This window comes from Cimex lectularius, unplaced genomic scaffold, assembly GCF_000648675.2.
Source record: "Cimex lectularius strain Harlan isolate CLEC.00 unplaced genomic scaffold, Clec_2.1 scaffold204, whole genome shotgun sequence".
Lineage (NCBI taxonomy): Eukaryota > Metazoa > Arthropoda > Insecta > Hemiptera > Cimicidae > Cimex > Cimex lectularius.
This window is the reverse complement of record NW_019392743.1, coordinates 620,601-637,670: the sequence shown is the minus strand read 5'-3', so window position 1 is coordinate 637,670 and position 17,070 is coordinate 620,601. Positions and strand designations below refer to the sequence as shown.

Sequence of the window (17,070 nt, the reverse complement as noted above, 5' to 3'; positions counted from 1 at the left end):
GATTATTTTATTACTTTTCCCTCCAAAATTGAATCAAATTGGACTTTATGATATTTATAAATAAATTTTAAAATACGGATATTGTTTGGCGGTCGTTTGTAGAAAAATAAAATCTCACACAGTTGGCCTGGCCTGCTCCAGCTATTTTTAAATTTTATTGTAATGATCAACGTGTTGCTAACTGAACGCTTATCAAGAGCAAAAAAAAAAACTGATTTAATCGGCCAATTTAATCAATCATTTCAAGGCTATTTCAAAAATATTGCAACGATTTGTATTCAGCAGTTTTGCTCTATTATTTTTGACTTGACTTCAATTGAATCACAATCAGCTCATAATTTCAATCGATTTACACTAAAGAAAGATTTCTCGTAGATGACTTACTAAAAGCATTTCTTCCTAAAATATGAACCGTTTTCAAAATCCACATTCCATTTGAATTCATTATACGCTTTTACTGACACATTCCCACCTTAGATAAGTAACATGCAAACATGTTTCTTTAGATTAGGAAAGGGTCAATTGTTAGTCGACCACCATGAATGGATGGCTAATGACGTCCCTTTTGACTAGAACCGCAACACAATTGACGTCTTCACTAGGATAAATCTAATAAACTAACTATGATACGTCTTAATGGGTATTAGCTCAAAGTAGGTTCTAGTCGTCTCAACTTGTAGTCTAAACGTAAAGTACAATTACACGGAATTATATCGGCTGATATATCAAGACCGGCGAAGCGGCACAAGCCCCATTTAGAATTGAGAGAAGAAAGTTGCCGCTTATCTTTTCATAGATAATAATTCTCGGTGAACTGGCTCAAGATTCTTTAAGGTGACAAGGCAGACTTTCATGGAATGACCGTTGTCTTTTGTAAGCCCCTTTTTAAACTTTATGCAAAGTACAATAAGAAAACACTTTTCGACGCGAATAACGACCCCTGAACTCGGTACTTGGTGCGTTTAATTAACAAGAAATGCAAATATTGATTTACATTTAAATAATTATTACTCTTGTTAATTTTTTCACGCATTCCAGCATAATATTACGCTTATTCCACCTAAATAAAACAGTAAGTCAGTACACGAGAGATTAAACGTTTACCACGTTAAAACATTTATTTTTCTATCTCTTAGAGTCAAGACAGATTATGGCTGATTGAGCCTATACATATTTGTAAATATTACAAATGTGACCACGTTTTGTTTTTTCACATGGTCACAGCACTTACACTAATGCTAGTGCTGCACCCGGAGGACACATGCCCTCGGAAATGCTGGCACTAAGTGTGAGGGATTAAGGGGAGATATCGAGGCCATCGTCGGGATGGGGATGTGTAGAGAGATCTCGAGCAGTATGGTTATGGTTATGATGGAACGAGGGTTGATGTGAAACTTTTGGAATTAGTGACGTAATAAGTAGCTGACGATTTGTCTGGTGACGTTTGATTGGAAGGATTTTATGCGCTGAATGTTGGATGGACTGGCAGAACCACACAATTCTACCCTGTCTGTCCGAGTTGATCGCTGTAAAGTCTTGCTTAAGGTTAATTCAATGTGGACGGTCAAGACGGATTTCATTCCTAGAACTCTTTGTAGTTAAGTTGTTATCTCTTAAGTATGAGGAATTCTACGTCAGTCCGTTGTCTGCGTATAGTCGTCATTCCCGACTGGAGCACTCGGTGACGATATGAAGCTAAATGAATAAAAAAGCCGGCACGTGACGTTCACAGGTAGAAGAGGTATCTGTTCATTAATGGTTAACTGAGGTAATCCTTTAATCAAATCTGCTACCTTGAGTTTACTTAAACAGCAGACTTACATGGAACGTACACACACAACAAAAAAAAACAAGAACTGAACTGAAGATAAGGACAACTCACACGCCTACTCGGACCCAAATTGTCAATGAGTACACACAACAAACTAACCGTATACCGGACACACTAATTGGACCAATTTGGACTTACGGAGTCGAGCTGTGATGTTCAACCAAGCCATCCATCATCCAAAGAATCCGGTTCTTTCAATCAAGAATCCTCCGCCGCATCCTTACTGCTCCCTTCTATATCGCTAATCAAACCATCCAAAAAATACATAAACATCGATTCGTGACTTGATCCAAACGCAATTCCTCAACTTCCACTCTAAGCTCTCCTCCCACACCAATCCACTAGTTCAAGCCCTCCCTTCAACTTTTAATCCTAACAATCCTTCACGCCGCCTAAAAGACAGTGACCTCTTAAACCCCCCCCCCCCCAACCCAGACCTAAACTTCGTCTCACCAGTGACCGGCTCCTCTCCCCCATGGTCTGCCAGATCCTTCACTAACAACAAATTGTTAAAAGTGTAAATTTTTTTGTACAGACAATAATGCTAAATAAAACTAATAAAAAAAGGCTTCAATGTAAGTCGGGATCTCTTTGTTGTTGACGTACAGGCTGCTTTTTCAACTTGATCGTACACTGAATACATTTTTCTTCATTCAGTCTTGTCCTCCACTTTTTGCACCAGCCTTCGAAAAGCACCAGGTATTCTTGGATGTTGGAGATAGCTTGGATAGGATTCGAGTTAGAGGACAAAATTGCAGTACCGTCCGCATAGGTAGTGATGATGGTACATAAGTCAGTAGTATAGATGATATAAAGGATGGGACCAAGAATGTTCCTTGTATCAGTCTGATTTCCGAAAACTCTTTGACGCACCTACCCTGAAGCAAGTCTGTTAGATAGGATTTCAGCATGAGATACGGCAAATAATTTAACTTTAAGAATCGCAAGCGTCAATCCCCCGTGTATATAACTTTTTTAAGTGAAACAAGACAATTTATTCTATTTTTAATGTTGCTGCTTTAAAATTTGATACCAAAAATATAAAAGATATTGGCTGAAATTGCTCAAATGTGCGTTTGGCTGAAACGATTTACATATAAACATTAACGCAGTTCCGTTATGTTATAACTGGAGCTTCATACGTGATTGTGCTGTTAATGCCGATTGCCACACCTTTGACGGTAACAGTTCGGTTTACGGAATACCAAAGCGCAATTAGTTTCAGCCGGAAAATTATTCTCATGTTCCTCTGTATGCCAAACCGTTTGACGCTATGTTCAAAGAAAATCATCACACGACACTTAGTCAAGAAAATAGATCTAAAATAAAAAAAAGACTTGAGACGTTTTTGAAGTAAATTGGATGGAACTGCTGGGTTCGAAGTATAGATAATATATCTAGACAAACAAATTAATTTTAAAAATTGTACATTATGGTTGATCGTTATTTACTGATTTTTATAAGTAAATAATTTTACAATAAAGAAATATAAATTTAAGGTTTGTATTATTTACGTAGCAAAAACAGCATCCTTCACACCAATAATGGTGAGCGCGAACGAACTATCTATAGTTTCTACGAATAGACTCATTTTATATACATATTTTACAGATAAAAAACTTATAAAGTCATAAATAATTGAATTTATGTGCTTGTGCCAATGCTGTTGCGTTGGAAAATTTTAATATAAGTTAAACTGGCAAAAATCCTCATAAGATCGGATAGGCAAACAGCCATAAAAGCATTAGCATATAAAAAGACACATTAAAATTAGTCAATGTTTGCATCAAAATATCTCCAAAACCTACGGAAATACATCCACCTGATAATAACATAGGTACCGGGGTACTAGGACACATGAGAGTTTTGAGTAACGAAAAAGCAACGCAGCCAGAGGAGGATCTGAATGTCCATATATAGGTCCTGAACCTATTATTGGAATAACAAAAAATAAACAAAATCCTCTATCACAGAATGGATGCAAAAAGACAATGCAAGTGATTCATGTCTGACAATGAGACGTGGGTAAACTCCAGGGGATGTAAACATATCAAACTTCGTCCCTGGCACCTGAGAAAACATCTACTCAAAAGGGTATATCCGATAATGATTTTATTTTTATATTAAGCAATGACAAGGAAGAAACAGCCACCTGTATCATCTTCGAGTGCGAACCAACCGCTCAATGGAGACATAACTTGGGATACAAAAAGAAAAGCAAGAGAAAGTAACTGTAGTAACGACAGTCAATGACTTCAAAGGAAAAGGATGGAATTGAAAGGCTGAACCAAGGAACTAGGACAGTACAATGATCCAGAAGGCTGCAGTGCTTGCAGAACATAAACCCCTACTTCTAAATCTCCTATCTTCACCATCACTACTATTGTAAAAAAATAGAAGTTACATGTTTGTTACAGTCTGTTTTCTATAAATTTTCCATTTTATATATTGAAACAACCTTTTACTTATCGATTAATTTAAAAATTCAATATATTGATTCGATTTTTTACTTATCCCAGGATTGGACAGCACCTTTGGTGGGATGGAAGCTATGATTACAGCACTGTGCGACGAGTATCCCAGATTGCTCGGGAGGAATAGAGAGTTGTTCGTCGCAGTTCTGCTCATCGGCGTCTACATCTGTGCCCTGCCCACTACGACATACGTATGTACACTTTTTCCGTCAATTCGAGCATATCACACTGCTTATAAACCGTATTGAATGTTTTGTTTGTTTATTAAAAGAGAAATTTTGTTGTTAAGTATGCAGATAGTCAAGGCACTGCAATGCCATAATAGGGTGTATAAAACTCATGATTCAATACCACTAGTATTCGGCTAGTATGTAATTTCCACAGTGGTACCACTCTTTGGTATGGGTTGTCGATTTCTTACACAGCAATTTTATTGTCTGCAAAATTGTTAATTTTATCTTACAAGGAGTGAAGTCAGGACTATATGGGAACGAAGAGGAAGGTTGATTTTGTGAATGTCGTTTAATTTTCGTAAGTCCAACTCTGGGGTTGATCAGGCCGAGTGTTATCTTGCTGGAATATAACGCCTTTGCAGTTGTCGTAAAACTGTTGCATTTTCTCTTATATTCTTTCTAACTGTTCCCAGTAGAGTTCAGAGTTTAAAGAAAATCTCGAGCCACAAAATAGCATAAATTATTCATCTTGAAGCAACTGACAAACCTTTTGATGTGAATTAGCCATTGCCCTATATCAAGATTGCACTTGTAAACCAGTTTTTCATCACACGAGACACACAGTTCTTTGTTTAAAAACATTGTAAGTTAGTACCTACAGTTAGGATGTAATTACGGGGGCGTCTAGTCAACTGCTAGATTCCTCCTTCTCCAAGTTACGTGGTAGGTGGTAAAACCTAGGAGTAGTCTTAGAACAAAACCTTTCCTAGCATTCCCACATTTCCCAAATTTCCCGCCATTCCATCGCCTCCCTCAGCCTGTTCCGTCGGTCCTGGCTTCTCTTACCTAAACTCCTTGTATCTTTCCTTATACTTCCCTTCTTCGATTATAGCTGTTTGGCACACGGTGGTCTCTCGGAGAGGGAGAACGCGCGTTTGAAGCGTATTTTGAATTGTTGCGTAAGATTTGTGTACGGCACCCCACGGGGATCCCGGGTGTCCGGGGTTGTATTTCCAACTTTCCTGGCTATTCCCCTCCTTCCGTGCACAGTATTTCGTAGNTTCTTCTTCTTCTTCTTCTTCTTCTTCTTCTTCTTCTTCTTCTTCTTCTTCTTCTTCTTCTTCTTCTTCTTCTTCTTCTTCTTCTTCTTCTTCTTCTTTACATTAGGGTATTCACGCAGAATTGGAATCGCGTATAATTGTGTTATTCCTAAGAATAAAACACAATATACAATATTTGGACAGGAAGATCGAATAAGGACATGTACTTAAATACTATTAGTCCTCTTTTGGTTAGGATTTGAAAAATTGTGGAAAGAAGGAATTGTGGAAAAAAAAGGACTATTTAACCACATCCCACTTCATCAAATTCTGCAAAGATAAATAACATGACCTAACAACAAGGATTAAAAGGGGCGTCGTTGACCGCAATGGTTTAGGCACACATCATTGTAAAGTAAAAGTCCCGGGTTCGAATCCAGAGGCCCTGCATTCGAACCCGACATACTTACAATGGGCTTATTTTTTAAAAGCACCAGCACCCCGAGGGTTGATATGAACTCTGCTGTTGCGAACCCTCGTAAAAAATAAATAAATAAAAATCGTTAAATTGCATGTCCAACAAACAAGTGATTTGATCAACTATGGAGCTATTAATCAACTGTAACTAAGTCATGTTATAATAATCAGCATGGGTGGTAGCAATGTTACCAACTTAAAATAATTAGTTAAAATTTTTCATGCTCTTTCTATGGAAGTTTCATGACAAGTAAGAAAGCGGATGGAGGGACGGATAAGCATTTGATAATTCTGTGTTTCTTTTGTCATTTCAGTTTGTTATTATAGAAGACAAACACGCTTTTAATATTTCAGTTAAAAAATCAATTTTACATTCAATTTTTTGACCTTTTAATGTCTAATTCACACTTAGTTTTAACAACTTTCCACTCAAAGTACGGAATCGGTCTTCCGCTCTTGGTACAATTAAGACGAGTTTTCTGTGATAAATGGTTGCCTTCTTGATGAATGCTCACTGTTGGAGTATTGTATAATGTAATGTCCGGTGGTTATCTGAGAGGGGGGTTGAAAGCCGGGGAGTGCCTGCAGGAGGAGTTAAAGGGCCGCCCTCATCCCTTCTCAGCGACCTTCCTTTCTATAATTATTTAGATAACAACTGTCATTTGCAATGAGCCACAGTCACTTAACGGTTATTATTATTTTTTTTCTTCCAGCAGATAAAATCTGGCTTAAAACAATGTTTTGCACTACAACGTATCATTGAAAAATTAGTAATTCAACTTGATGATATTAATTTTATGTTAGACCATGATTTATTCAAAACATAAATAGTTGTCTTTTTTAAATTTTGTGGGGTTTAAACTTTGAAAATGACTAATTTTCATATTTTTAAAGGGTTTTAAATTATTTTGAATCTCTCAAATGTTATTAGTATGATTTCATTTTAATGATTTACTATATTGGCCATTATTTGAGAAGAAATTTTATGACCACCAAAAAGCTACATTTTTCGAATTTTGAAATTTGAAAAGAACACACTTAATGGAATGTAACACATCCAACAATAAACTATCTAAGTTGAAAAAAAAAAGAAAAAAAGAAGCCACGTGAAGAAGTTCCAGTTGAGTACATATTGCAGCAAATTGAACATCGCCTGGAATGATAACGTTCGTTCTTCAAAATGCATTAGATGTTGTATCTTCCAATCTAAAGAAATGTTATCTGTCACTGGACTGGACTCCAGACTCACTCGATGGAATCTGAACACATCGAGTTCCTTATAGGCTGGAAGGTGAAGTCAGTTGATGTTTAAAATAAGGACAAGTTTTTATTCGTTTGGAATTGTAAAGGAGTTATGCACTATGGAATTCTCAACTCTATTCCAAAAGATGCATTTACACTACTTTGGTGAAATGGTTTAAATCCTGCTTTTACACCATCCATCCTTTAATTTTGACTTTATTTCCTCAGACTACCACCATTTTCGTCTAAGGTCATACGTTCATACAAGAGTAGGCTTATTCCAATTGAAATTCCAACGAGTGATGCTGCCTCGTAGAATGAGTGTTGCATAGTTTGTTGCCTCAATTTATGCCGGTTTACTAAATTCAACGTGAAGTACTTTAAGTCAAAAATACTTTCTGCGACAAGGTTTTGAATGGATATTAATAGAAGGATAAGAAGCACGTTCTATTTCAACAAGCTTTTTTTAATGAGCCAAAACTAATACTAGATCAAGATCATGACCTTGCTCCTTCAGACCATCGTTCAAAACGTAAAATCTATTACGACTGTTACAATCAAAATCCAATGCACGCGGTTCTAAACGGGTAAACACGAGCTAATTAAAGAACATTTTATTAAAAAATCCTCGAAAGTTTTGAAGACGTTTTAGGACTGGGTCGTGTGGGAGATGCTGTTTTTGAAATAGTTGAACGCTGTGGACTCTCAGGCAGTGCGAACCAAAATGGCAGGGATGAATTGTAGGTTGTAGAAGCAAATATATGTTGGTACAGAATGTCTCGATCGGCTGTGAGCTAATAATCGTGAGAACGTCCGACTTGTCAAGACAATTGTGTCCCTGTTTAAATAGTGGGGTGCTTCATGCCCATTGGATGATGTTTGGAAGGTGGAAGCGTTGTCGAAAAAGTGACTCCCAGCAGAATCTCAGGTGGAAAATTTAATAACTCACAAACAAGGTGATATCCTGAGAATGTTTTATTAAAAATTGTTCTCAAATGCCATATTTATATGGAGTATACCAAAGTCAATAGTAGAACTCGGCCTAGCATTTCAACTATTGAAGCCTATGCCATTCTTAAAAGAGTGGATCAAACGCACTTGGTGTTCGCTCCTGCCGCACTGTAGCGTTTACACAGCGGAATCGAACGAGATTTGTCATGCGCTTGGGGTATGAACCGGCTCCATCATCGCAGTTACTGCTGTCCGTGACCGACCTCCATTGACCATCTCGTTGTGCCCTTGTTGGAGAAATACTATAAACTGGAGCGTCTCGGCAAATCGGTGATTTTTGTCTGAGTACCTGAGTACGTGGCCACATAGGTCAAGATGGTATTGAAAGGCGGACAAGGCCGGGACGTCCCAACCTCCGTATTAACCACTGCAATCCGGCCCTCTGATGCTAAAACTGCAATCAAAAAGTAGGCTGGATCGGCAGAAAAGCTTTCACGTATCATAAGCACTGTCGATAGTTGGCGTTGGAGGTCCTGGCTCGAAGAAGAGTCATCTTCATCCGATGAAGAGTAAGCGAGGTTGACCCACGGACACGTACTTTTTGGCCAAAGCCCGATGTGTCCGCTCAGTTGAAGGGTGCAATTATTTTGTTCCGAATAAAGAGCGCGGAGGAATGCCACCTGACATGGACAGGGTCCAGGGGGGGGACTTCAGGGTCCTCTGTTCCGATTCTTGGATGAAACAAGGTTTAATTACATGTAGCACTGTTATTTTTTTTGACCCCGGTGTGTACTGAAAGTGAATTATTTATTAGCGTGAATGATTAATGTGAGAGAGTCGAAGACAGAATATTAAGTACCCTATCTACACCCAATTAGGTTCGTTATGTAGTAGCTGGAAGGGGTGATGAAGGAATGTCTAGTATTCCACTAGCCTAACTGAGTAATGGTATAAATAAGAATGTATTTAAGGGTGAGTCAAAGTTTGAATGGATTTAGGAACTGATTGCGTTGGGTGCTGCTGTAATGACCTAGCTGATTACAGCCCCTGGAGCCAAACCTAGGCTGCTGGATGCATATGACCCAATTCTGACCTCGGACTGTCAACACCCACGATGGGTGATTCCCAAGGCTTGCCGGTAAGTTATTGTAAATTACAAAAGGTGGAATTGCCGGTGGCTTGCGAGATGCGATAGGTACAACTTTATACAAGCTTTTATATATCTACATGCGTATGCAATTTTGAGCTTGTATGTCAAGAGGTTAATACATGTTCGTAATCAAACTTATATTATATTGACCCTATAGTCCTGACCTTGGTTCTTCAAACCACCACATCTTTAGAGCAAATTAAGACATATTTTCGTAGAGAAAAAACATCTAATACATTCATGAAAAGTTTAACCAAAATCCAAGGGATTCAGGAGCTGTCCTCTAATAACCATAATGGTCATCGTGGCCACAATGTAAAATTGTTGTAAAGAAAGAATAAATTAAATCACACATGAAATAGGCATCACTACAAACACCAAACACCCTAATAATAATAAAAATGTTGTATATGGTATTTTTTAAATAAAAGGCGTTTATTGTGAATTCTTTAGATTCCATCGTCCTAATGGAATTGACACGTTTATTGGCTTTAACGTCCTGTAAGAGATCAATTGTATATTGTCACTCTTATTCCAAAGTTCACAAAACATTTACATTTTAAGATTTCTGTTTTGGCCAGCAAAAAATTGGGTAAAAAAGGTCGTGGTCCTCGCTCAGGCCATATGAATGAGTGGTAAAGAAACGGAACGGCAAAAGATCTAAGTAATGAAAGTAGAGTAAAAGGGCCTGTAATGGAATGCACCGAGAGAAGAACAATGAGGCGTGAGTGTATTAGCATTGTATGAGATCCCTCCGGCCAACTAGTGCAATCTATCGTCGGATTATACCGACATGGTTCGGTGAGATTTCTTTCGACTTTCTTATTAGCAGTGGAAAAGCTTTTCTTCCTTAGTTTCACACCATAATAAAATTGGCCCTTCCCCTCGTAACGGCTTAATAAAATAATAACTCCGACCGTTATTTTATTGGAATTATATCATAAATGTTTCAGCAGGTTGTAACATCGATAGGGTTGTATCTTTAAAAAAAAAAAAAAAAATCTGGACATAATAATAAGCATTTTTCAACTTCAGTTACCGGCTGTATGACCAATTATTTATCTATTATCATATCTAAGCGATAAGTTCTTTCAAATGGATACAGTATAATAAAGGTAATCTTAGCATTTACACCTTTGGGGTGTATGATGAGGGACTTTAAGAAAATCACAAATCAACTTTTTATTTATGTTCACACAAAAACTTTATAATTATGACATCAAATATCGCCCGGCCGAAGACAATTAAAAAACATTGTTCTTTCTCGGACTCTAGATTTCGGTGTTAATATTGAAATCGTGGGCGTTGTTCTGTTTGGATAGGGAAGTCTTCGAAGCCCGTCCAAGTAGTTCGGACGGTTTTAAGCAGAAGGGTATTGCCAATCCAGATTGTTGACGCACAAGGGATGGGGAAGGGCCGGCCTCTTGAAAGTTGACACTAAGTTGGCCAGGGTTGCCGAAGGCCCTTCACCAAGAGATCGAATCGATGTCCTTCTTGGTGGACTTAAAGGACAACCGTCCGACATTACCTCTTCTGCCGGCGAAGCACACCTAAACGGCCACATTTTTTATTCATTAAGCATGATTTTCAGCTTTGTTTCGTTCTTAGTTTACATTAAAAAATAGGTTAACTAATGAATAAAACAGATACAGGAAAGCTGGCATGAGAAAAGCAAAAAGACAAGACAGAACAACCCAATGGGAGAAAGAGTAAACCTTACTCAACAGAAAGAGAGAAGAAAGTAAAGGAATGAATTTCTTGATTTACGTGAATATGTGGTAAGCATCGATCCATTCAGGGTTATACTTTGTCGAAGGATGAACTTTGAAATGCACAATGGGATACAGAAGAATAGACAACTCTACTGAAAAACATAATGATATAGGATGTTTTTTTTAACGAACGTTTCGCTAGGTAAATCACATAATGCTATTCTAGTTACTCTCAAAGTTGCTACTATGATAGAGAGATGCGTTGGCGGGTTCTTTTGCAACTTGGGATAAGTGGAAATCACTGTAAGGTAAAGGGTTGGGTTCGAATCCAGCGGCCCTGTATTCGAACCCGACATACTTACAAAGTGCTTTTTTTGAAAAACACCGGCACTCTGAGGGTTAACCTCTGCTGTTGCGAACCCAATGTAACATGGAGTGATCAGTGATAACCAATCTTAATGATTTTTGATGGTTTGCACTTTTGTGACCAGTGTAATGTTAGGCATCTCACAGGTAGGTCTGAAGACCAAGAATGACAAATAGGTAAATTGAGTCGATTGGCTGCTAAGGAGAGGACTTGATAAAGGTGACAGGAATACGAAGTTTTCTGATCCTATTTCGCAGTTTGTGGACAACACTGCCCATCAAAAGAAACCGACCATCTGGTTTTTGCACGAAAAAATGCATATTTTCTCAGTTTTTAAGTCACAGACCTGCGCTAGATTTCAAAGTTTAGAAAATTTTACACTGAACAACAAGGTTTTTTAAAATCTTTTTCTTGTGTCAGTCATTTACCAGTAAATCAAAAGTTCTGGAACATGTCAATTTTTGCATTTTTTGCGAAAACTTCAAATTGAGCTGTGGAGCCAGGAAATCGTCCTGGAGCGACGCCATTTAGCAATCAATAGACAATTTTAGTAAGCATTCAATTGATCACCTTCCACTTTGCTCGATATCTCAACCGTTTTCGAGTTATTCGCGATTTTTTGCGCGCTCGTGGAAAAAACCGATCACTCTCCCGATTTTACCATAAGTATTGTTATTGTTTCAATATGTTATTCGAAGCCAAACTGCCACAGAAAAGTTGAATTTCCGAGCAACCTCCGAAAGATGGTTCTACAAGGGTAATAAAATCGAGGTGGTGAACAAGTATAAAAATCTGGGAGGTATTTTTATTTCCCTATCACACTAGAATTGCTGCTGCAAAAAACAGGTTTAAATTGCATTTGGGTAAATCTCTTTAGAAATAATCTTGTCCCTTATGAAGCCAAACTAAAAGTTTACAACCGTGTCCTGCGCTCTGTTGCATGTTACGACGCTCAAGTCTGGGGACTCCAGGCTTATGACGTTTTGGAAACATTTAAAAGATGTTTTGTGAAGAAACCTCTCAGTCTACCATCTATTTCCCCAAATTACATGCTAACCCTTGAATACGGTTTGCCCCCTTTCCTTTCATACATCTAAAATAAATATCTAAGGTGGGCCTTCCGGATGATCGTCTGCCTAAAATTATCGCTCGACAGATAATTAGAAAGAACATTTCCTGGTTCAGGCAATGACAATCTCTAACAAAAAAATATTCTTGCCCTCTTCAAAATACCGATGTTCAAGAGATTCTCTTTGAACTTTTAAAACTCCCTAATAAAATAAACGAAGTTCATCGTGAAGAGGCTACGGACAGAGCAAAAAGTACAAAGCGGTTTTGCATGTATAAGGCAATTTTCGCTGAGCATTCACTGTCCTTCATACCCAGTCTTTCCCAGAACCTTAACCTTAGATACTCTCGATGGCGTTTTAAATTAAGAGGAGAGTTGTTATATCTGAAATTTAAACCCGGTTGTAAATGACCCATACAATGAAATCTGTCCTCTCTGTAACAGTAATGCACGGAAAGATGTGTATCACTTTCTGGGAATTTGCTCTCTGCTTTCAGAACTGCGTGTATTATATTTGGGAAAGTCCGTTATTTCCAGATCTGAAATTCTGGAATATCTCACCAATCAAAAATCTCCCTCATCGATAATATCTTTTGCTCGGCACGCCTGGCGAGTGAGATATGAGTGGCTTTTAGTTATGCAATGATTGTCGATATTATGAAATTAACTGCAAACTGTTGTATACTGTTCTATTAATTCTCAAAAAGTAACAGGGATCCTTTAAATCTTACTATTTTTCCTTACTTTCTTTTTTTTGTCATTCACACTCCTGCTTGATATAACTTTTTTCTTCTTATTTGTTTTCTTTTGTTTATATTATATCTATAATTAAAAACTTTATTATAAAGTGAATTTCCGTTATTAGGTAAAAAGTGGTTAGTGGAACAACACAAGCATTCCGCATCCCAAAAGGCCAAAGTAAGAAAAAGTCAGAATTACCCCTTCCCTGGTCACTTTTTGAAAAAGTCCTTGGAGCAAAATTTATACAGCTTAAATTGGCTAAAACATGACGGTTCAAATTTTATCCATTCTTGAAAGTCGGGAGAGAGGGAGAGAGAGAGAGGGGGAGAGAGTGATCGGCATTTTCCACCACCTTAAAAACAAAATTTTTGCTCAAATTTGGGCTTTTCGTGTTGCTTTCAATTTCTACGTGAAATGGACATATTTCGCACAAGCGACTCTCTTCGTCAGTGAACGTTTGTAGGTACTCAATGATAGCCTTGGTGTGACAACATTACTTCAGTGAATTGTACTGAATGGATGATAGTTACTTAATTTTAAAGTTAAATATTTGGTTTAAGGCATCTAATTTGTTCGTTTCTTTTTCCAAGGGTGGTGTCTATTTAGTCGATTTCTTGAACGTGTTCGGCCCAGGGCTTGCGATATTGTTCGTCGTGTTCGTCGAAGCGGCGGGAGTCTGTTGGATCTACGGGGTGGACAGGTTTTCATCCGACATTGAGCTGATGCTGGGCCACAAGCCGGGCCTCTTCTGGAGACTGTGTTGGGCGTACATCAGCCCGATATTCCTATTGGTAAATATTAATCATGCAAGTGTTTTGTTTGTTATTAACGTTAAAATTTTCAGGTGATCTTTGTAGCGTCGCTCGTCAGCTACAAGGAAATGCTTCCCCACGAATATCCTCCTTGGAGTACTGCCGTGGGATGGTTGCTGACAGCGTCTTCCTTAATCACAATACCTATCTATATTGTCTACATATTTCTGAAGACGAAAGGTTCATTTGTAGAGGTTAGTATGATTAATCGTTTTTATCTATATCATCCGTCAAACTCGGAGAGTGAAAATTTTGCATCCAAATTTTGGCTTTTGCTGTTCAATTTTTATTTGGACAAAATACGCCAAGTTGTTAACGATAAACTAGTTTATACGGTCTGGCAGGAAGTGGATCCCACGAAGGTAATCTAAACTTGGTAGGTCGAGAAGTTTTTCCTGATGGACTTAGGTTAATCCAATACACCTCCTAACTGCGGACAAGGTGCGGTATTTGGTATATATTGACGTCTGACGTGGATGGAAGTGGAATCCTCAAACATGACTGAAACGACAATAAGTTATTAAACGTTACAGAACACTTTCACGACTTCCTGATAAACGCCCTGACTGATCTCACTTAAACAAAATGCTTCTTTACAACACCATTGTGAAGCCGATATTGACTTACAGACTGTATATGTGGGATTTAGTCAAACATTCCAACATCCTTCGCATCCAAAGACATAATCCTCAGAAATATCGTTGATGCTCCCTATTATCCAACGAAACTAAAGACCTGAGTAGATCTATGGTATTACTCTAGTTTTTATAACTCACAGTATCTTGCTTGCAGCTTTTCCTTTCTTAATTGCAAGAATCTGAACCTACAAAAACTTTCAAAAACAAAAAATGTGTTCTGACGTCTCCTTCTCTTCATGGCAGGATTTGCACATGTTTCTTCTATCTGTACTCCTATTCAGTGCATGTGCCTTCTTAGGTGGCCTGTCAGGAGTCTAACCAGAATCGTTCGGTTACGGTTGCCTTCCAATAACCACCTAAATATTTCTATTGTCTAAGACGTAATCCAACCCTTTTCACCAATTTAGTACTTCCAACCAGCATAAATCCATAAATTTGAAAAACACTCATCTCGACGAATTCCTTCCGACCTACGTCGCCGATTAAAAAGACGATGGCCGTAGTATCTTCTTTCAATGATAAAGAAACAAACTTCGATTAAATAGAGAATACTCATAAGAGTGCTGTCAGTCACTCTTGTTTATTTATTTATTTTCTAAATCCATAGTTACTTGCTGTCAATTGAATAAACAAAAAGTAACCAAAGATGAGCAAGTTGTTACAATTGACGATGTCAATATGGCACCTTTTAATAAGAACGCTTTATTGAACCAGTGGATTATTTTTATAAAAAGCGTCTGGACTTTGCTCAAAACTCTATAAAAAAGATTAATTATTGATAAGTAGTTAGATGGCCTATTTAACTTTCTTCGAATTTATGAACTTAAACAAAATACATTTTATGAACCCTAATAGAAACATTACAGTTTCACCTTACTTGAAAAAGCATTCGTTTTCTTTCAAAGTATGTATTTATATAAAATAATGGGAAAATACAATTAAGACCAGTTGTTCTTCTACAGGGTGATGTGCCTATAGCTTGGTCGTTTCAGACTGTCTTGACCTGTTTATTCTTGCTCGCTGTTACAGCGGACCGAGATGATCGAATACGACCAAGCTACAAATTCTAGTATAATTTAGGGGAAAAACAGATGCATGAAACCACATCAAATGCTTACTAATTGTCGTTGTTCTGCAGAGAGTCAAGATCATCCTTAAACCAGAAGAAGACACGGAGGTGATACGAGCCAACTACGGCACCGACGGTACACACGTATGACTTGAATGGCTGGTGTAATTTGCTCATCGAAAAGGAACGAAGCGGAACGGAAAGTGTGTCGTGAGAGGTGGAGGGTAAGCGATCAGCCATCTGAGAGGTTTTCGATCAGCGAGGTGGAGGTCGGAACTGGGCGAACATGCAGCAAGGGTTGTCGCTCCGCACACCCCTCCGAACCCCGGCCCCGCCTCGTTGACGCTAATTATTCGCTTACACCCCCGTTTTTGAGAAACTACCGTATATATTTAAGTGACTGTAGATCAAAACATTAAGCTAGTACCGACGATGATTTCAAAAAGGGCCCTTTTATTTAAAAAGAAAAAAAATGAAAGGCTCTTATCAAAGTCGATTTTTAAACTGAAATGGAACGTATTTAAAATAATGTTTGGTGTAGCTTTACGAATTAGTGTGGACTAGCCACAAGCTTGGGGACCCGACAGCCACGGGGCTCCCACTATCGTGCGCACACTCAAGGCAATTGTTTCATTACATTAAAAAATATTTATAATGAAAAAACTATATGTCTAAGTCTAAAAGAATTTATAACTATACTTAATGTAAGGAATATGTGTAAATGTCGTAGAGAGATGACTCGAGTAACCAATCTTAGCTCTAAGACAGTGTTAAGACTGGGCCTGTGCCTAGAGGAAAGCGGCCCCAGCCATTGCCGCTCTCCGCACACTCTCAAAGACAATATTATAATCATTAAATCAATTGTTACCTTGTTATCTACAATAAATGTTTTTCCCGTATTTGATGTTGTTGTTACCCCGCCCGCATTCCTTTTCAATTGCTTTCTTCATTCTCAATCACTGGTACTGTTGACAGGAGTCAGACCAATAGTTGGCCCTGGAGTCAATATGAATAAATTCATATGTGCAAAACAAATAGCTTAATTAGACTACTAACAGGTACTTCTTGATATAAGGGAAATACTATTCGCAGAGATTTGATCATCCAGGAAGTAAGTAAACAAAGAAGTCACTTATGGATCGTGCAACCGCTAGAAGAAATTACATAACATCAATCATGCAGTGACGATCAAAGATGGACTAAAAAATCGAGACTAAAATCAACTCCAAAAAAGCGCCTGGATACGATCCATTCACTGGCCGGATTCTCTAGGAGTTGCTTAGAAAAGCAGTGGTCCAGATGTGAGACCACCAATGTAGCCATC

The 17,070-nt window shown here is 38.1% G+C and overlaps 1 protein-coding gene across 4 annotated transcripts in view; it reads left to right on the top strand.

The window, feature by feature from the left end:
• LOC106663753 (sodium-dependent serotonin transporter) overlaps positions 1–16,636 on the top strand; it is a 71,134-nt gene extending 54,498 nt beyond the window's left edge. For all 4 annotated transcript variants that reach the window (XM_014388837.2, XM_014388836.2, XM_014388838.2 and 1 more), the window contains 4 exons: positions 4,351–4,496; positions 13,818–14,018; positions 14,072–14,233; positions 15,816–16,636. In XM_014388837.2, coding sequence (XP_014244323.1) covers positions 4,351–4,496; positions 13,818–14,018; positions 14,072–14,233; positions 15,816–15,896 — 590 coding nt within the window. In that variant the 3' untranslated portion in view covers positions 15,897–16,636. The remainder of the gene's footprint in view (positions 1–4,350; positions 4,497–13,817; positions 14,019–14,071; positions 14,234–15,815) is intronic.
• Positions 16,637–17,070: the final 434 nt, after the last annotated feature.